General features: G+C 43.2%; 1 protein-coding gene across 1 annotated transcript in view; it reads right to left on the bottom strand.

Moving 5' to 3' along the window:
* SDK1 (sidekick cell adhesion molecule 1) overlaps window positions 1–21,409 on the bottom strand; it is a 335,333-nt gene that overhangs the window by 138,557 nt on the left and 175,367 nt on the right. The window contains exons 6-7 of the mRNA XM_081337826.1: window positions 7,676–7,787; window positions 4,947–5,134 (exon numbers count right to left, since the gene is read on the bottom strand). Of these exons, the coding sequence (XP_081193952.1) occupies window positions 4,947–5,134; window positions 7,676–7,787 (300 nt within the window). The remainder of the gene's footprint in view (window positions 1–4,946; window positions 5,135–7,675; window positions 7,788–21,409) is intronic.

Here is a 21,409-nt window from a genome sequence, read left to right as displayed (position 1 = left end):
ATAGTCTTAAAAGAACTGGAAGAAAAGGAAGGATGGCTTCAGCCATTACTGTACTGGCTGTTAGGAAAACAAGGGTGTTTTTTTTTAAAAAATAAAATCTCTGTGGTGCAGACCATCTTCCGTTCAAAGAAAAGACTCTATTGAAAGTCAGAAGATGGAGAAGAGGTGCAAATGGTGGCAACGTATCTCTGCTAAAAGCAGGGACCCCTTCAAAGATTGCAAGCGGAAAGTGGCTGGAAAAGCACAGGATGCCTCACTGGTGCTCATCTAGTGGCAAATATCTGCAGCTCAGGTGGAGGATGAGGGTGGAGGTTCGTTCTCCGAGGTAACATCTTCAGGGATGTCACTGTCGTGTTTTTCTGCTTATAAGGGCTTTGTGTGGTCAGTAGGTCTTGTGAAGTGGAGGCCACGTCTGATGAGGGTCATGTCAGGTAAGAGTCACATCAGATGAGGGTCTTGCGATGGGTCAGGTGTGGGTCGCATCAAGTCTTGGGATGGGTCAGGTGTGATGGGTCAAGACCCATCACGAGGATCCTCACCTGACGTGACCTCTCCATCACAAGACTTACTGACCACACAAAGCCCTTCTAAGCAGAAGAACACCGACACTGACGCCCCCTAAACTCCGCTGAAGATGTTACCTAGCCTGGTAACGAAGTGTTTGGAAACCCACCCACAAGCTCAGGGAATGAACCTCCACCCTCAATTTCAATCCTTTTGAATGGTTTTATTTCTCTTCCTGGTCTAAATATCTTTTCCTCTCCTCTCCATCCAGTTTTATTGCCCCGCTGCTCCCTTGGGCATCCCTTCCCTACACAACTCTCCCATCATCCTGGGGTGGTTTTTTTTTTGTTGTTGTTTTTTGACAGCTTCTACTAAAAATGAGGGGAGAGGAATGTGTGTGTGTGTGATTGTTGCATGGGTTTGTGTGTTGCCAAATTTGAGACTGGTGGTTTCTCCCAAGTCTGAATATAGTTGATAGATGTGGATGGGGATTCATTTAATTTTATGAATGGATACCTAATTTTACAGGCAATTAATTTTAATTCGTGGTTATCAATTCAACGAATTTTTTTTTTTGTTCCTACATTTCGGAGCGGCTGTCTTGCTTCTGGCAGAAACAGAGACACGCACACACCTAAGTGTGTCACACACACTATCTCATTACTAGCTTAATAAACCCAAATCACATCCGCATGCAAATCTTGGGGGAAAAACTCAGAATGATCTTACGATCTTTCTTCCCGTACATTTTAGATGTAATGTCCTCCTATTAATTATTTAAAAAAAAACCTTGGTGTCTGCTCTCACTGCCTCTTTGCAACAGAGGCGTCAAGAAATTGCGTCTCTGAGAAAATTAAACCTGTAGAGTGAAACCAACGTGCTTAGCTGTTTGTACAATTTATAGCTTTTTAATAGTATAAATTTTCAACTATAATAGATTTTCTATGCCTAAGTAGACACTAACATATAGAGATGCATTTACTGTGGACAGGAGGCAAAAAAAAAACACCCAAACACCCCTAGACATTATTGGAAAGTCAAAGGCTTGATTTTCTTTGACCCTGATTTTTCTCATTGTTCCTAGATCTTTTTAACCCACGATGGACTTCCCAGCATCGTCTCTCACTTTCTCCTTTTGGGTTAACCGCAGATCCGCTTGTCGTAACTGAGCGCCGTGTTATCCCAAAACAGTCTAGCCTGCCTTTTCTTCCACTAGAGAAAAGCAGAATCATAGTCAACTTGTCCTCCTTGCTGTTTCCTTCTCTCCTCCTTCATAGCAATGAGAACTTTGTGAAGGCTTGACTTTTAAGCCAATAAATTGAATTTGCACCCTCAACTTTTCTAATACCTACCGAGAACTGAACCTTCGTTTTACATCAGGGGTGTCAAACTCAATTTCATTGAGGGCCGCATCAGCATTGCGGTTGCCCTTGGGGGGCCGGGTGGGTATGGCCAGGGTGGACATGGCCTACTGGGTGGGCGTGGCTAGAGTATGTATGGCGCACTGGGTGGGCGTGGCCAGCTCTACATCGTTCGCATCAAGGGTGCCTATGGGGGCCTGGGCAGGAGTGGGACAGATCTGAGGGTCTCTGGCAGAAGGAGGGTCTCTGGGCCAGGGCCAAGGCAGTGGGGGCCGTTCCCTCACTGTTTCCAGGATGGCTTCGCGGGCCGCATGAAACCACTTCGCGGGCCGGATCCGGGCCCCCGGGCCTTGTGTTTGACATGTCTGTTTTACATCATCCACATGGTTGACTCAGCCTTCCATCCTTCCGAGGTAGGTAAAACGAGGACCCAGATTGTTGGGGGCAATTAAGCTGACTTTGTAATAATGCCGCTTGGGGTGTGTGTGAAAGCCCTAATAAGCAGGCATATACATAGAATGAAGGCTACTGCTAAGCTTGTAAGCCGCCCGGAGTCTTCGGAGAAGGGCGGGATATAAATGGAATTAAAATTAAAAAAAATGGCCTTTTGCCCATCAACATCATGCTCATCTTTATTATGAGTCCTGCTTCCAAATTGTCAATTGTATCTGCCTTGTAGAGACATATAATTATCATTGTCTATTGATTTCTGGAACAATTCCTTCAGATTCCAGGGTGAACTGTTTCAAGTATCGCAGCTCAATTATAAACATGACCCCTTAAAGACCTTTCTGAAAACCGTAATGTTTTTATTTTATTTTACTTTTTGGCCGTGCTTAAGTTTTTATCCCAACGAAAGAAAGCCTACGTATGTAGCCTTTCTAGTATTTCCAGACTTGTGATGAAATATACAATGGACGGCGTTCCCAGTGCAAATAACGTTTAGCCATTTTAGCCATGGATTTTATTCTAAACTAGTTCAAGAAATGTTTTGTTGCTCAAGCCAAAACTTGCAGTGTGGTGTGCCTTACTTGCGTCCCCAGCATATGTTTTACGTGCACAAATGGACAAGTATAATTAAGTTTTTATGTGCTACTAAAACAGGGCTTAATAATGCAGCCTTGTACGAGAAACACCTCCAGGATAGCTTAGAAAGAATTATCCCTTTTATATGAGCACTCTCGTTTTTAAATTTGGTTCTATTTTCCTCCAGATTCTGTTCCCTTGCCAATTAAAACCTTGCAGGGATTCTCCTTTTAAATTTTTCATGAATTATTCCAGAGTCTGTTGTGGCACAAATGCATATACATAAAAATGTAACAGGCCAAGCTGGATAAAGATTAAAATGAGAAGGACTTCGGGTGTCAAAGGGGCAAGAAAAGGGAATTGATCACTCGTGTTTTGCCTGGCTTGTCTTCTGACTTTTTAACACTCTGGCCTCTGTTGGTAATTTTGTTCATCAAGCAGCCCTCTGAAAACCGAGATTAGGAATAAAGCAGGGCACACAAAGAAACAGAAGCTGCTAATCAAAGCTCTTGCAACTTTTCAGATCTTTTACCTCTGCTTGTTTTGTTTGTTTGTTTTATATTAGCCGAACGCCACTTAAGGGCTAACCGCAGCCGAAGAAACATTGCTTGCAACACTGCAAGAGGCAGGCTCTGACAGCACAGCAAAAAAAAATTTTTTTTTAAAGGAGTTACTATAAAACTGCAGGGTGGCGAGGGTGGAATAAACTGATCTTAATCCGAATCATAAATAACAGAAATGGGTTCTTGTTCTTGGAAAGAAAGGAGAGGCAATAATTTGAAAAAGTGAAAGGAAGGGAGAAATGGAAGGATGAGGATGGAACTTAAAACCAACCTTGACGTAATGTATAGTATAAAGCAGGAAACAGAAGATGGGGCTGGAACACCCTCTGGTACAGATGATATAGGGACTGTCTGAGATGGCGTAGGTTCTCCTGCTTGAGCAGGGGGTTGGACTAGAAGACCTCCGGGGTCCCTTCCAGCTTCTATTCTGATTCAGACTCTAAATCTTTCAGCGCACCTGGATACACAAAGGGCTGAGGTTCATGGCAACCTAGGAAGGCGGGTGTTCTTAGGGCATAAGGAGAAAGTCCCTGAACATCTCCCAGGAAAGAGAAGCCTCACAAGTGTCTTAGCAGTTAGACTCGTTCTAGTTTGACAATCACAACTGAAGATTTTGAATGGCTTCTGTTCGTGAGGAACAGCATTGTGCCAGAGCTCTCTTAAGACCTGGCTCTGTTCCCAGGTCTTGGATTAGGGTGTCTGTGGAACTATATATACATATATATATATATACATATACATATATACTGTGTGTGTGTGTGTGTGTGTGTATTTGCCTTGCGTTCTAGCTAATAAAAGAGAGAAAGAACCTGTGGCTCAGGAAGTTAAAACAACTGCCTAATATATAATCAGCCCAGGTTCGAATCTCAGATAAAGGGTATGACTGACTGATGAGAACATAAAGAGTTCGAAATGATCATTTCAGCCTCCCAAAATTCTTTATTAGCAATTTGAATAATTTGCATATATATATATATATATATATATATATATATATATATATATATACATATACACATATATACATATATACATATATACATATATACATATATACATATATACATATATATATATATATATATATATATATATATATATATATATATATATATATATATATATATATATATATATATATATATACTGTATTCATCTTTCATTTTCATGTTACTTATGCAGTTTTGTCTGGGAGGGCATGTTTGCTTTTAAATTAGGTATTTGTGTAAATAATGTCAGCCATTTTGGAGTCAGCTGGCCTTGAAATCCAATAAGCAAACAAACAATTTCTACAAGGAAGAACATGTCCTATTAATATCCTTAATATCAGAAGACTGCCTTACACTCCCTCCTTTGTTTTATCCTCTGTGGAGAAGTTTGACCGGCAAGTCAACGACGTATTAAAATAACTATTATCAACTGGCTATTACCCTTCGGTTTAAGATGCTTAATATGAAAAAAGAAAAAGAAAAAGAAAAGAAAGCAGCGTTACCCAGGATAGACAGGAAGGTGTCAGCTCTTTCAGGCTCGCCGGGGCTGTCGTTCAGTTGTGCCTCACAGACATACATTCCCATGTCGGCTGAAGTTGGGTTTGCGATAGCTAGACGTCTGCCCAGGCTGCCAACCCCATTGAGGATTTTCCCATTCCTCTTCCAGGTGATACTTAATTTCTCAATGGGGCTAGGAGGGGGAGAAAAAAACAAAACACATGTGTCCGTTATTGCTCTGACGTAAGTTATGACGTAAGCCTCCTGCCGCTAAGAAAGAACCACCAGTGTGCAGAGAAGGAGTTGCTTAGAAAGAAGCTCAGAAGCAGCTCTCAGATCTTCTGCAAAAATATACAGCAAAAAGAAAAGGAAAGGTGGGGAGGGAAGGGAATAGCCTTTCATAAGAAGATGTCCTCCAGAGCGATGGGCCCTTCAAAACCCATAACCCCCAGCCTGGTAGAACCACGCTACTTTATTTATTTATTTATTTATTTTATTACATTTATATACCGCCCTTTCCCGAAGGACTCAGGACGGTTTACAGGGTGATTAAAAAACCAAGATACAAAAGTTAAAAACAAATTTAAAAAAAATTATATTTGTCCCTGCATAAATAAAACCCCAGTTAAAATTAAGATTAATCCTCAGCCTGGGCCAGAGTGCTCGAAGAGCCAGGTCTTCAGGTCCCGGCGGAATGAACGGAGGTTGGGGGCAGTCCTCAGCTCCACTGGCAGCTGGTTCCAAAGGGCAGGCGCACCCACTGAGAAGGCCCTATCCCTGGGTGTTGTCTGCCGGCAATCTCTTACCGGTGGCACCCTGAGAAGACCCTCCCTGTGGGAGCGCACTGGACGAAGGGAACTTGATGCCGGCAGCAGGTGTTCCCTCAGATATCCCGGACCCAAGCCATTTAGGGCTTTATAGGTCATCACCAGCACCTTGAATCACCCGAAGGGCAACCGGGAGCCAATGCAGCTTGCGGAGTAGAGGTGTTACTTGAGAAGCACGACAGCTGATATCCAAGATATTGTAAAGGATATCAGAATGGAGGAGAGAGCAACAGAGTCAGAGTCCAAGACCTTTGCTCCTTGACCTATTACCCTTCCAGGGACAGAAGGTAACGGGACAGTTGAGCATTGCTCTAATACTGGTAATGGAAGGGGGATCATCCCAGTAGTAAGGGGAGAAGGCTAGATGAGGGCATGCAGAACAGGCTGTATCTCCTCTCCTCCCCAGGAGAGAAGAATGATATAGTGCAGGGGTCTCCAACCTTGTCAACTTTAAGGCCCGTGGACTTCAACTCCCAGAAGTCCCCAGCTGTGCTGGCTTTGGAATTCTGGGAGCTTTAAATCTGTAAGGTCTTAAAAGTTGCCAAGGCTGGACACGCCTGATCGAGCGTCTCAGTAAACAAATACAGAGAAAGTTCAAACATTAGCTGAAGTCTCTGAACATCTGCTGTTCTTTCATTTTGTCCACCAGTAGGGCAGGCTCAACTGACGTCCAACGGCCACCTTTAATTAGAATGGTAATTTTACTTCTTCATGCTAATGGTTTGTTTCGCCTAAGGGAAGGACGGTAAAAAATAAATGCGGCTCACGGGGTGCGTCCGTATCAAGAAATACGTCCATTATAATTCAATTATAAATAATTGAAATAATTGAAATCTCTGCTTTCATAGGAAAAAGGAACCGGGCCCCGGCCTCGAAGCATTCCAGATTTTCTTCCGGCCTGCATCTTTTGCCTCTTTTTATCAAGGCCAGATATACAACAAGTTGCTCAGAAGGAAAACGTGCGAGTTCCCAATTTTCATTAAGCCCTATTTTGGGTACAAGAGTTGCCCAGCAGTCAATACCTCGATTTCCTCTTTTCCAAACATTTATTTTTTGCCCAGAATGTGGAAGAAAATGAGGTCATTATTGATTTTAAAAATTGCTGGCACTCTGGACAATTATCCCAAACGGTGGCCCAGATGAGGTAAATCTGTGGTGTTTTACAGTAGTTCTATACAAATAATTTAATCTAATTATTTTCCTTTCCTCCTCGTTGCTGCTAGGGAAAAATGGACACCACTCAAGCACATATATACATACATAAAAGGTAAAAGGTAAAGGTTCCCCCGCACATGCGTGCTAGTCGTTTTCCGACTCTAGGGGCCGGTGCCCATCTCCGTTTCAAAGCCGAAGAGCCAGCACTTGTCCGAGGACGTCTCCGTAGTCATGTGGCCGGCATGACTAGACACCAAAGGCGCATGGAACGCTGTTACCTTCCCACCGTAGCGGTCCCTATTTTTCTACTTGCATTTTTTACGTGCTTTCTAATTGCTAGGTTGGTAGAAGCTGGGACGAGTAACAGGCGCTCACTCTGCTACGCGGCATTCGGGATTCAACCCGCCAAACTGCCGACCTTCTGATCGACAAGCTCAGCGTCCTAACCCACTGAGCCACCGCGTCCCTACATACATACCTACATACATGCATTTTTTAAATCTGTCTGCGCCAAAAGGACACATATTTTGGTAAGGTTGCAAAAGACAAAGTTGGCTGCAAAGCTGAATAAAGAAAGTTGTACTAAGTGATGAATACAGATCTTCCAAATGGCTTGTCTTAGAATTGAGTGAGAGAGGCTGGCTGAAGGTCACCCAAGGAAGGACTCAAACTCGCCGTTTCCCAGCTTCTAGCTTGTTGCGTTAACCACCCCAACCAATCGGCTCTCCTGTTGGGGGTTGGGTTCACCTTACCTGCCATTGGCCAGACACTCCAGGATGGCTTCCTTGCTCCCAGGGGTTGCACTTGAGTTCTGTGGAGGGATTACGATCGTGGGGGTCACGGTGTTGGTTGAGGCGCCAGCACCTGTAAAGGGGAGGAGGAAGACCGGCAAGGAGTTAAATGCCAATCAAGGAGAAGCTCAGGGTTGAAATGAGGGGTCCTTGATGTCCTCTGAGCTTGTTTTCTTGCAGATTTTATTACCCAGACTAGGTAACAACAGCGCGGATGATGTTATCTAGTTGGATAATGAAATGTCTGCAAGAAAACAACCAAGCTCAGAGAGCACCAAGGACCCCACATATGTCTGTCTGTCTGTCTGTCACTCTCTCTCTCTCTCTCTCTCTCCATCCATCCATCCAGCTGTAAACAACAGTCTAGGTTCAATGCCACCAACACTGGTGGGGCAGGGAACTGTATATAAACAGTGAACAAGCCCCACACTCACTCGCTCTGACGATGTTACCTAGTTGGGTAATGAAATGTCTGCAAGAAAACAACCAAGTTCAGAGACCACCAAGGACCCCACAGTTCTCCTCCTCCCCCTTCTCCACTCCACAAACCCCAGTCCCTTCTAGCACTTATGAAGTTACCTAGTTAGGTCATGAAACATCTGCAAGAAAACCACCAAGCTCAGACAGCCCCAAAGACCACACAGTCCTCCTCCTCCTCCTCCTCCTCCTCTCTGTAAATACTCACTCCCTTCTAGCACTGATGATGTTACCTAGTCGGGTCATGAAACATCTGCAAGAAAACCACCAAGCTAAGAGGGCAACAAGGACCCCATAGTCTTCCTCCTCTTCCTCTTCCTCCTCCTACTCCACTCCGCAAACCCCACTCCCTTCTACCGATGGCAGTGAGGATGTTACCTAGTCGGGTCATGAAATGTCTGCAGCAAATAACCAAACTCAGAGAGCACCAAGAGCAACTCAGGACTTAAATATTCACCCAGACCATCATCTGTATTGAACACAAGAGGTTGGTGGGTGGTGGGAGCCATCTCTACTGTTCTCTGCTCCCAATTAGGACTGGCAGGGCTTCAGGCCATTCCATTGTAGATACCCATAATGTACATTGTACTTGAAGTTTCCTGTCACTGGAAGCAAAGCAAATTCTTTTTTTGTTTTTCTCCCCGCTACCAGGCACTTCTATTTTTATCAACCACTTGCTGACTTATATTTTTAGGATCTTTTCATGTTTCGTTTAATCTTACGAGTTCTGCGCGATCTCAAAAGAGGCTTTCAGGGTCCAAGCAGGGTTCTTTAAAAAAAAGGGGGGGGGGAAGAAATAAAACCTATTTTTTTATGGACACTGGTGAACAAGAATGAAATTAACAAAGCAGCAGATCACAACAATTTCAATCCTCTTTCCTTATCAGAAAAGTAAAGTAGCTCAAATCGGCTTCTCTTTTGTGAATCGACAAACTGTAAATAATTTGGCTTATGCAATCCTCAGACACTTCAGAAAAAAAAGATGGCAGAAGGGGGGGAGGGGTTTTAAAAAAAATCCTGCCAACTTCGCCGTGTCTCTTTTCAAAAATTTCAGTGCGTGTATTTAATAAGTAAATTAAAATACCAATATGTTATTGCTTTGCTTCGAGCTATTCATTTGGGGAAAACACAGTATTATTTCCCTACATGAACAAGAGAATAATAACAGATTGCTAAAAATAAAAACTGCAACAAAAGAGTTGCAAAGGGAAGGAAAATTAAACCATGTCTAAACCAATGCAAATCCAGACCGGCTCATCAAACACTATACATTAAGGCAGCTTAGCATTATAAAACCCCAAATTATAAGTTAATGCAATTTAGAAGTAGCAACTGAAATATTTCAAACCCTTCCATCACGAGCGCAGACATCTGTTGTAACGAAGCAGAGGGCGGGGGAAAAAAACTTTATGGCAAATTTGATTCCTTTGTATCTTGAGTGGAACGATATTGTAATTTGGGATACACGCGGGGGTGGGGTGGGGTGGGGGGGATTTTCCAAAAAACATTGCCGCAAATACTACGGAACTGGAACTGTTGTTAATCTCCCCAATTCTGAACTGTTCACAGAGCTGAGAAGCCAACGTCCAGATGTAACCGGTGATTCTGTAAAGGTAAAGGTAAAGGTTCCCCCGCACATGCGTGCTAGTCGTTTCCGACTCTAGGGGCCGGTGTTCATCTCTGTTTCAAAGCCGAAGAGCCAGCGCTTGTCCGAGGACGTCTCCGTGGTCATGTGGCCGGCATGACTAGATGCCAAAGGTGCACAGAACGCTGTTTACCTTCCCACCGTAGTGGTCCCTATTTTTCTACTTGCATTTTTACGTGCTTTCAAAGTGCTAGGTTGGCAGAAGCTGGGACACGTAACAGGCGCTCACTCTGCTACGCGGCACTCGGGATTCGACCCGCCAAACTGCCGACCTTCTGATCGACGAGCTCAGCGTCCTAACCCAGAGCCACCGTGTCCCTGGCAGTGATTCTGTGCCCAGCCATAAATCCCCCAGCTGAGCCCACATAACTGTAAATGCCAAACTTCGTATTCCCGAGAAGTACATGCGCATGAGATATATGCACCCACCCTAAGCCTTGAGCGTGTGACGCTGGGTCACTTTCCGATTTCAGGCCTCAAAATATTCCCAGAAATGAGCAACCTGTGGCTTAGCTACAGTGACCCTGCGGCCAGTTTGAGTGGCTTCAGACTGTTGGCCTAAGGTGGACGTGCTTGTTATGTGAAGATCCACGAAAGAGAGAAGGATTAGGGGTCCTCGGTGGTCTCTGAGCTTGCTTGTTTTCTTGCCGACATTTGACGACCCAAACTCGGTAACTTCATCAGTGCTAGAGAAGGACTGTGAGGATTGGAAAGAAGGATCCCATCCAAAGCAATGCAGACACTTTCAAGAGGGTTGGTGTGATTGCCTTCTGTTGTTGAATTCTCACCACGCAGAGAAGATGGGGGGGGCAAGAGAAGACGCAGTTCCCGATGCGGAGTATGGTTAATCCATGGAACAGTTTGCCTGCTAGAATCGTGGGTGCTCCATCCCTGGAGATTCTCCAGAAAAGTTCGGACAACTATTTGTCCAAGATGGAATAAGGACTTCTGCCAAGATGGAATAAGGACTTCTGCCTAAGGAAGGGGGTCGGACTAGAAGACCTCCAAGACCTCCCTTCCAGTCCTTGGATTCTATGACGAGACTGAAAGAGGATACCCAAGCTAGGCCTCAGGATAGATTAACATTGGTTTCTGAACAACGGCAATATTGCCAGAATAACTGAAATTGAAAAGGCAGCAGCATTATTAAGGACTAAAGGAAAACGTGACATTCCCATTCCATTTCGAATGGACCAATATTCTTATGCATATTCATGGAGCGCCATACTTATCCCCAAGAAAACATGAATGGTTTAAGGGCGTGGCTTATTCCTTTGTATGGGGCATCTGCTTTTATGATCGATTTCCCGCAATTTATACCTGCTTTATACCCATAGGACTGAACACAGAAGGACCTCGTTTCTAGAACTGGGGCAGAACTAACAAGAAAATATTGAATGAAAGTGTGGACTCTTTCCAACTTCAATGCTCAGGTTCTAACGTAGCATTATATTCTTTTCTTCTAAGCGGGGGAATGGTTTATTTATTTATTTTATTTATTTATTTATTTGTTTTTATAAACCGCCCTTCTCCCGAGGGACTCGGGGCGGTGTACAGAGTAAGGTAGGTATACAGATTGAACAATAGTGAAAAACAATAGTAAAAACAAACTGGGACCCCAATTAGAACTATCAGGCCAGGCCGGACTGCTGGAACAGGTAAGTTTTTTTTAAGTCGCGCTGGAAGGTGCGGAGGTTAGAAGGGAGTAAAATGAGGAGAGGCCAAGAAAGACAGTTTTAATTCGGCAATGCATTCACCTCTATCTCTCATTCCCAAGCATTCTTTCTCTTTTTTCTTTTTTTCACTTCTTCCACCACTTCAAAAGGAAGCAAAGAACCAATGAGGACCTGGGCTGACTTCTACCCATTCATGCTTCGAGAATCTCTTTGTGCCTAAACAGATGAGTAGAGGAGTCGGAATGACAGCAGTGAAGTGGATACAGGCCAGGCTTCATTAGCTACTTACTACTAATTGCAAGGAGAACAACAGTGTCCAGCATCAATGCTTATTTCATTTCCATTCATCTTATGTACTAGAAGCACCCCATTAGCAAAATTAGTCATCTGTTAATGGTTTCCGAACTTGTAGAGTTAAGATGAGGCTGATAAGGACTTAATATATTTCCTTTGAATCCAGGCACTAGGGTGGAATAACAGTAGCCCTTTATTTAATGGAGGACTAATGTGCTTATATTGAATATGTTGCCTGTTCAGTTATATTCAACATGTCGAAGGCTCGCAGAAGGCCAACCAAGAGGACAGTTATTAACCAATGAATAGCACTTCATATTTCAGAAAAGATCTTATAATTAGATGTCCACTTTCCTTTTGACATATTTTTATTCCCAGAAGATACCGTTCCCAAATGAGTTTGGACGTGCCATCGAGTGCTCATTGATGATTCAGCAGAGAGACGTGGGGAAGACCAAAGGTGTTACGTATTCATGCGCAAAGAATAACAGTCAATGGTATTTACTTTGCAAATGGCAACACAGCTCAGTGTTCTAAAAAATAATAATAATAATAACTGGATCTTGAAACACTATGTTCCTGGCCTTGTCTGAAAGCCGTCGAAGACCCAAAGAAAAGACCATTTGTCTTTCTCCAGGAAGGGAGAAGCAGCTCCAGTTTTTACCATTCCATGTCCGCACTTTGATATAGTGACCTCAATGTCAACTTCTCCATATCTGGAAGATATCAGTATGCTTAAACTTAGGGATGGCAAGGGGCAATTTAGTGGATTATCCCAGTCTTACAGAAACTACAGTCCAGGAAGAGCCCATCTTATGGCCACGCCCAAGGCCTAAGAAGTTTGCATGTATATTGCCATCAGGAAACCAAGGACTTTAGCCTGGAAACCATAATGGAGTCACTACTGTGTATAGAGATGTAAGAGAGGAGCAGGCAGAGCTGGGGGGGGAGTTAAATGTGTCATTAGTTTGAAATCTTTGCGTTGCCACAAGAGATCCAAGTCCTGAATTCCCTTTATCTAACACCAATTTAGTGCTGACTGTTAGTTGACCAGATTCTTCGGTATAAGTATGAATAAATTTTCTGTGCTGCAATTTTGCCAATGATCCTGATTCTTTGCACCTGACAGATGGAGGCGATGGTGATGGAGATAAAAGATGATAGAAATGGAAATGGAGAGACATCAGAGCCTAAGAGACGTCTTCCCACACAAATGGGGCTAACCTAAACTGACCCACTTAAGTCTTACCTTTAAGTCAACTGTTGCTGCCTGTTTGGGTAGGACTATGTGTGCCAGTTATTTTGCTGGCAAATAAATATTATTTGCTAGCAGAACCACAAACGTAGAGATGAGCTCAGCTCTTTGGCCAGGAACTACTCGTGCCATTAGGGACCAAATTCTTCATTCAAGAGACATTTTGGAAAACACTGCAAATTCTAAAAAGCTAGGGAAAATTAAGCCACGTATTCTAGCACTTTCCAGTTACAACTCAACGGCTCACCTCAAAAGCTGGGATAATTTCTGTCCCCTGTTCTGAACTCGCTTTCTGACAACTCTTTGCATTCAAAAAGCAATTTGGAAGTTCAGACTGTCACTGACCCGACTTTCCCCTCGTGCACAGCAAGACGTTTTTTTCCTTTCTTTTCTTTTTCCTTTTTCCTTTCCCAGAAATGAAGCAGCTGCACACCTCATCATAGCTTTTAACTTGAATATATACATTTATATATAGCTGTGAGACATATTTTATCCAAAGAACGTTCAGGTAGCTTTTCATAATTTTTTAAAATAGCTTTGATATCAAATACACGACTTCCAGGAGTGTGCAATTTTGCACAATGAAAGGGAACCAGCACTGCAGTTGAACAGCACGAGCAATTAGGCTTTCAAAGTTTTTCAAGGAGAAACAGGCCCTGGATTCTGTTCCCGGACAAACTTCCAGGTGGGAATCAGTTAATTTACATCATTTACCTGGCCAGAAAACCAGCATTGTTCCCTTAAGGATGGAATTGGCAAGACAAAGACAACATCTGAGTAGGAACCTAAAACAGCAGATCAAAGGGATGCTAAATAGAATTGTAGAATTGACCTCCTCAGTGTCCATGAACATTGGGCGTAGTATCCTAGGACCTTGGTCAACGTCTAGTTCAACCCCCAGCTCAAGGAGGAGACCTTATTACCAGGGGTCTTCAGACTTGGCGCTTTTATGACTTGTGGACTTCAACTCCCAGAATTCCTCAGCCAGCCTGGCTGAGGAATTCTGGGAGTTGAAGTCCACAAGTCATAAAAGGGCCAAGTTTGAAGACCCCTGCCTTACACCATACTGCTCAAATGGTCGTCCTGTCTATTACTGAAAGGCGCCCCCCCCCCGGTGATGGGGAACTTACAATTATGGGAGAAAAGTTATTCCATTGATTAACTGTTCTCACGGTCAGGAAATTCCTCCTCAGCTGTAGGTTCAATCCCTCTTTAACAAGCTTCCATCCATTACTCCTTGTCTTAGGAATCAGCACTCGTCTGTGTTCAGCAGAACTTTTTATCAAATTTAATTAGGACATAGATTTAATTTAATTTAATTATTTATTTTAGAGAAAGAGAGAGAGTCCATTTGGCCTAGTGGTTAAGGCAACAGGCTAGAAACTAGTTGACAGTGAGTTCTAGTCCCAACTTAGGCGTGAAAGCCAGCTCGGTGACTTTGGGCCAATCACCAGGAGACGGTGAGTTCTAGTCCTGCCTTAGGCGTGAAAGCCGGCAGGGTGACCTTGGGCCAATCACCAGGAGACGAGTTCTAGTCCTGCCTTAGGCATGAACGCTGACTGGGTGACTTTGGGCCAGTCCATGTGGCTCGAGCAACAATTCGATCCGTTCTTGTCGCAAGTAATGGATCAATGCTAGGTTGATCTGAGAAAAGCAGACTCTGCACCTGTGGGAAAATGCTAGGATGGAAGAAAAAAAGAAACTTTTCATGGATGTTGCAAAGAATAAGGAACATATATACAGCTTTGTGAACAGATCTGCTCACTGAATGCCAATCACCCAGCTCATCTTTCAGCAGACAATGAAACGGAGAAGAAAATTCACGCCACTTCACACTCGGCGGCAAGATAAGGGAATGGATGACTGTTTAGCTATTCTCTCTTTGCTGAGTTGCTGCACGAATACTGCTGTGTCGGCAGTGCGCCGAGAATTCCATTTTAGTTGTGTGAACTAGCCCCAAGTGGCTGTGAAAGTTCTTCAGGAAAAGAAGAACACCATACTGCATTTCTCAGGCTGTCCCAAGCTAACTTTAAAAAAAAAAGAAGAAGAAGAAGAAGAAATAGATTTTCCTACAGCAGAAAAACAGAGAGCTCAGCAAATGCAAATGCAGACCCAAAGCTGCAGGTTGCGTTTGATTTGTGATACGTGGTTATCATAGCAACTTCGTATTTAAGGTTAGTCTTCGTATTCTTTTAATATGTTTTGCATTCCTCCAGATAAATCTTATTATGAGAGGGCAGGGAATGCAAGGGGTTTGAAAATAACCCACCCCCCCTTTTTTTTAATAAATTGCTTGTCTTGATCATCTTGACAATTTAACTATTTGAAGCTAATTATATAGAGAAGACCTTATTCTTTTTTTTTCTTTAAAAGCAAGTGTAATTTATTGCTAGAAGAATGCAAAAAAGTCACCTCTGCTCTTGGCAGGTGTTAAATGAGAAAGCGTTTGTAACAGGCTAAAATTTTGTCTTGAAGTAAACATTCAGCCACACAAAACCAACAATGAGCTTAGGTTAGTGTATGATTTATTTACTTAACTATATCCAATTCTTTCGGGGCTAGTGTTGCAGCTGCCTTTGCAAGGAATAGAAGGGAAATAAATGCATTTTCATGGGAGGGAGGGAGGAATGAAGGAAGGAAGGAAGAAAGGAAAGAGAGGAGGGAGAGAGGGAAGGAAGAGATGAGAAAGAAGGAAGGGAGGGAAGGAGGAAGGAAGGGAAGAGATGGGAGGGAGGAAGGGAGGGAGGGAGGGAGGGAGGGAGGGAGGAAGGAAGGAAGGAAGGAAGGAAGGAAGGAAGGAAGGAAGGAAGGAAGGAAGGAAGGAAGGAAGGTTATCCACAGGTGAGGCAAGGAACTCAAAATGGTGTCCACAACCACATTTCTTATGATGTATGTAAAACATGGTTGCCTGTGTTTATTCTTAAGACTTTAGTATCGCACCTATTATGGTACCTTTGGCAAATTTATCACATGACACCTTGTGTTGCCTATAGCAATCACTTGGTTTTTTTAAATGGTTTTTAAAAAAAACAGCCAGTACCATCTGGTATCAAAACCTAGCAGAAAATGTAAATTAAATATAATGAGAATCAAGATAAACTGTGTTTGCTAGAAACCTAAGGGGAAAATCCTGAGTCTGAGTAGCTACAAATACTAATTATGAACTGGAAATGAAGAATCCACTTCATGATTCAGAAGAGGAGAGAGTCCCTCACATCTGACCAGCCGGTGACGTTCTTAGACCATTCAAGCACCTGGTGGAACTATAGAAAACAAAAAATAATAGCTCAGAAATTCAAACCTCAAGGCCATTGCCAAGATTAAATATGATATGTAATGTTGAAATGCAATCTCAGGATTATCCCAATGGTAGGAAAGAAAGAAAAAAGCTTTTAAACTGAATTCTGGTTGTTTCTCAGAAATCTAAGCAGATGGAAGAAGTATCGTGTGTGTGTGTGTGTGTGTGTGTGTGTGTGTGTGTGTGTGTGTGTGTGTATACATACATACATCTTTCTCTCTACACACACACACACACACACACACACACACGGTCCCTTCCACATAATCAGCTTCAAAGGTACAGCAGTCATATCAGCAAATTGTTTGGCGGCCTCATCAGCAAAAGGATAATTCTAGACCTAATGAAAGATTAACTAAGCCATGAAGGCTAAACAAGCTTCTGTCCTGGATACGGGAGGAAGGGTTATTTCCAATATGTTCCCTATTCAGCAGACCTGTTTTGCTCCAAAAGCAAACAAGCTGCAGAGAGGGAAAAATATTTATCTGCCTCATTGACCTAAAAACACATCTTGGTTCCATCTGGCAATTGTATGCTGCAATATGGTGGCATTAAAATGGTAAGGGGGTCTGTGTGTGACACTGTTTCCTTCCCACATCTACAGTTGTGTCACCTTCAGAACAGAACTGCAAAGAAATGTTAAATAAACTAATAAATAAAGGAGAATATTTGTAGCTCAGGGTTGATACGAGAGGTCCTTGGTGCTCTCTGGGTTTGCTTGCGTTCTTGCAGACGTTTCATTACCCAAACTAGGTAACATCATCAGTACTGGGGTGAGAAACTAATAAATGACTTTTTGTACCTGTACTTCAATTATTTCCAGATCCTCTTGGCATAGATAACAAGGCTAAACCTGGAGTTGGGGCAGCCCCTGAGATATTGGAAGACTGCTCTCATGTCCCCCCTCGTCCTTCTCTTCATTAGCAACCAGAAGAGGTTGAATTAACATCATGGCCTAAAAGTGGCTTCTGAAGACAAAGGACAGGTAGTCTTTCACTTATAACCATTACTAAGCGATCGTTCAAACTTACCACGGCATTGAAAAAAAGTGACTTACAACCATTGCAGAAACCCTACCATCAAGTGATCACTATTCAAGTGGCATGTACTTATGATGGCTGCAGCATCCCGGGGCCGTGGGATCACCATTCATGAGGTTCCCAACCAGCATCTGACAAGCAAAGTCAATGGGGGGGGGAGGGAAGCTGGATTTGCTTAATGTCTTAACTGCAGTGAGTGACTCAACAATGGTGGCCAAAAAAAAAGGTGGTAAAATGGGCCACCATTCACTTAACAATCTGGACATTATAGGGATAAGTGCAAATGGGTGTTGTAGAGCTTATAAACCTTCATGAATACCTGCAACTAGTCTAAATGCATGTCAGAGATAAGCAACATGTTCTCTGTAATCACTTTCTTTCCTATCCAGGTAATTTCCCCCCCCCCCAAATTACAGATCTTCATGATGATGATAATAACGCAGGTGTATTCTCATCTGCTTCACTGCATCCCTTCTCTCCAGTTCTGGCTCCTTCCCAAATCCCAGTTATTCAGGGAAATTGCCTGACATTCAAGGGAGTTATTATGAGAGTTTCCTTAGCTTTAAGCTCCGAAAACAGTTGAGCTTCCACGTTAATCCACTGCTGCCTTTCCGTGTCCAGAGCCTGTTTCCGTGGACACCATGATGTTGCCACACAAATAGTGCGAGTTAATGGGACAGTCCTGTCATGCATATGACTTAAATTTCACAGTTCAGGTCCTCGGCACGAAGATGGCACTATGGCTTCCGCCCGGATGGATGCCTAATATTTCTACGCATGTCACTGTACACAAGTGAGAGGCAAGGCCAGGTTACAAATGTAAAAATGAGTAACACCTTTCAACTAGTTGCAAGACAGATGCACATCGAGGGACACTGCTATCATGTCACCCCTCACTCTTCTCTTCGTTAAACTACACATACCCAATTCCAGCAACCGTTCCCTATATGTTTTAGCCTCCAGCCCCCTAATCATCTTTGTTGCTCTTCTCTGTACCCTTTCTAGAGTCTCGACGATGTGATCTGAAATGATAGGGGAAGAAAGGAGAAGGCATTATGCTCCAGCCAAAGAGGGAGACTCCCTTAAGTGCAAATGTCACAGGACAGAGGCTTCTCCTGCGGAGATGCACAACCATCCTTCAGAGGGTGGCATTTCTTTGAAAGCTGAAAGAGACCAAAGCATTTATCTTGGCTGCCACCTAAGGACGGGTTTCCCCAAGGCTCAGCTCTGTGGCTGTGACCCAAAGTGCAGGGCACCACCATCGGAAACCACAACAAGGAACCAACCAAGCAACATCCTGAGATGGCTGCATCAATTCCCCTTGAGCCAAACAAAACAGAACTTGATTAAGCAGGCTCACACCTAAGAAGAGCACTTGCAGAAACATCCCTGAGGTCACGCCCTGAACAATTATGCTGAAATAGTTCTTAAAAATAAGGACTCGTCTCCATCAAAGATCATTTTGCAAGACACGGGGCACCGTCAGCTCTTGACCTCCACTTCCTACTACGCTAATTGACTCGACGAGCGCCTTCTTGGCTGCCCCGATTGAAAAAAGGGCAATTAAAGAAGCAAAACATAATTAATTTGCCTATAATAGGTGAGCGTTTGCGACTGGGAGGGGCTTTCTTGTTAAGGACCGGCTGGGCACAAGACACGATACATCCACCCATCCGTTTAGATTCACATCCACAGGAATGGAAGGAAAAGCTGGCCAGAACATCCTCAGATCGATACTTGGTCTGAACACAATTTTAAACTAGGAATTCCCAGAAAGCAAGAACCAAGCCACAAATGCCGCACTGTCGTCCGCTAAATCCTCATCACATCTGCAACCTCCTCTCTATTCGTAAGCCTAGTTCAATTCTTTCTGGGCCACTGTTAGAGTATGTATCTCAAATTGCACTTCAAGTGAGTTACGGAGGGTCCAAGTTGTGGGATGGGACAATTTTTCCCAGGTGCAAACCGATTAACATCAGGCGCCAGCAACCAGATCCACAGGTGAAGCATTCAGTTCACTATTTTATTGCTCATGCCTATAATACAGGAATCTTCTCAGACTGGCGGTTTGCACCTGGGTCAGTCTAGAAACGGTTCAGTGGCATTCAGATGTCGGCCTCTTATGCCCATGTAGGGATTCCAGACTAATTCCCTGTTTGATTCTTCCCCTTCGCTTGGCCAGTTTCTCTTCGACAATGATTTCTACCCAGGGAGGCCTCTTCCATCGCTAACACGGAGAGAAATGAGACTTCCACAAAATTCCACAAACGAGGCCAAAGATTTTGCATGCCTGGGGGCTTTCTAGACCTAACAATATGCTTGCTTGGAAGTCTCTCATAAAAAAGAATTTTTTTAGCCCCTCTTCATTTATGATCTAGGCATCATACTGAATAATTTCCCAATTATTGGTATGCAGAAAGCCACACAGAAAAATTAGTACCTCTGCCCCCCCCTCTCTCTCTTTCTGGCACATCAGCTTTGTTAAAGAACAAAAAGAAAAAGCAAAAAGCAAAAGCAAAGAGAAATGAATGACTAGATTAAACAAGGTGATAGCATACATCTTGTCTGGCTTTTTCACATCATTCCATCACCCATACACTTTCTCTGTTTCACTAAATTAGGTAAATTTACCTTCCATTACAGGGTCTGCAAAATGGCCCTTCCAAATCCTCATAGGCTGTAATATCACCATGGTAATGCAATGCTGCAGAGAAGCTGCTCATTTAATTTTTCCCTGGGCCCTATTGATTTATGGCCCATTAAAGAGGATTTGGAAATGCAGGCAGAACAAACCTTTGCACATTTCCTTCAAGTAAGGCTGGCCATTACAGTAGGTATAGTTCAGGCAGGATAATCAAAGATGGGATGCTATCGGAATATTACCCTCTAATCATAGTCACCTGGTGTTCATTTCAGACTAACATCTGATAGAACTGTAGATATTTAGAGGCGCACGCATGCACAGACTCTGCTACAGCACTGAAATTTTACATGGTGGATTATTACTTTTTTTTTAATGCACATGGAGAATAAGGAAAAGAAAACACACGGGCAGATCATAAAAGCCACAAGAATTGTGGCTGCTTTCGCCCTACTTCTTCCATCTTTCACAAGTATAGTTCAATAAATGCATGAGCCAGGTGAATAACTGATAGAAGAGGGGGGGGGGGAATGGAAGGGGGAAAAGTTTATTGCACCCTACTGCATCCTTTCTCGTCCTGAATTCATGAAAGAAATTAAAAAACCACATTGCATTGAAAACCACATTTTGTTAAAATTATATACAATACAAAGGTTTTTTTTAAGCCACAGGGGTTTTTTTGTTGTTTTTTTTGTCAAGGACGTTGTGCTTTATAGAACAAGGCTAATGCAATAATTTACTTAGAATCAGACATGGTCTTGATCAAATTTTCATGAGAGTTAGAAGCAAATGAAAGAAATAAAATTGCCCAAGAGGGCTGTTCTATAAAAGAAACCTTACTTTGTTAGGCTCGTACCTTGAAAAAATATTTATTCTGAAGGTGGCAGTACTTATTCACTACCTGCTTTGCAAATTTGGGGAAACAGCCCTGAGAACAGAGAAGCCAGACTAGCAGGGACCCCGGCCAGTGTATCTCCTGGATGGGTGGGAAACTACCAGCCAGGCAAGGCGGAGGAGTCAAGAGGGGAACTAGCCTTGAGTCTTCCGTAGCCACAAGAGACGTAGGACTGACCCCTCCTGAGTTCCATGGAATCTTATTGGTTTGTTCTCAAGGGAAGACTGGGGAGATTTTTGTATTATAAGTCGGGTGCTGTAAAGCAGTCAACTTGAATCCTTCATCTATGGATCTGGTTGCTTACCCTTGACATAAATGGCCTCTTTCTTATCCCGGCACATCCACAACTTCCACCCAGTGCTCACAATACTCTACTACCCATGTTGTCATGCAGTGATGTAACAGTTGTATGTCCATCAGGAAAGGTCAACTTAGACAATGCTATAGAGAAATAGGCTGTATCGGGCACTGTTC

Source organism: Vipera berus (assembly GCF_964194415.1).
Source record: "Vipera berus genome assembly, chromosome: 13".
In the NCBI taxonomy this organism is placed as follows: Eukaryota; Metazoa; Chordata; class Lepidosauria; order Squamata; family Viperidae; genus Vipera; species Vipera berus.
This window is presented reverse-complemented; position numbering and strand designations above follow the sequence as displayed.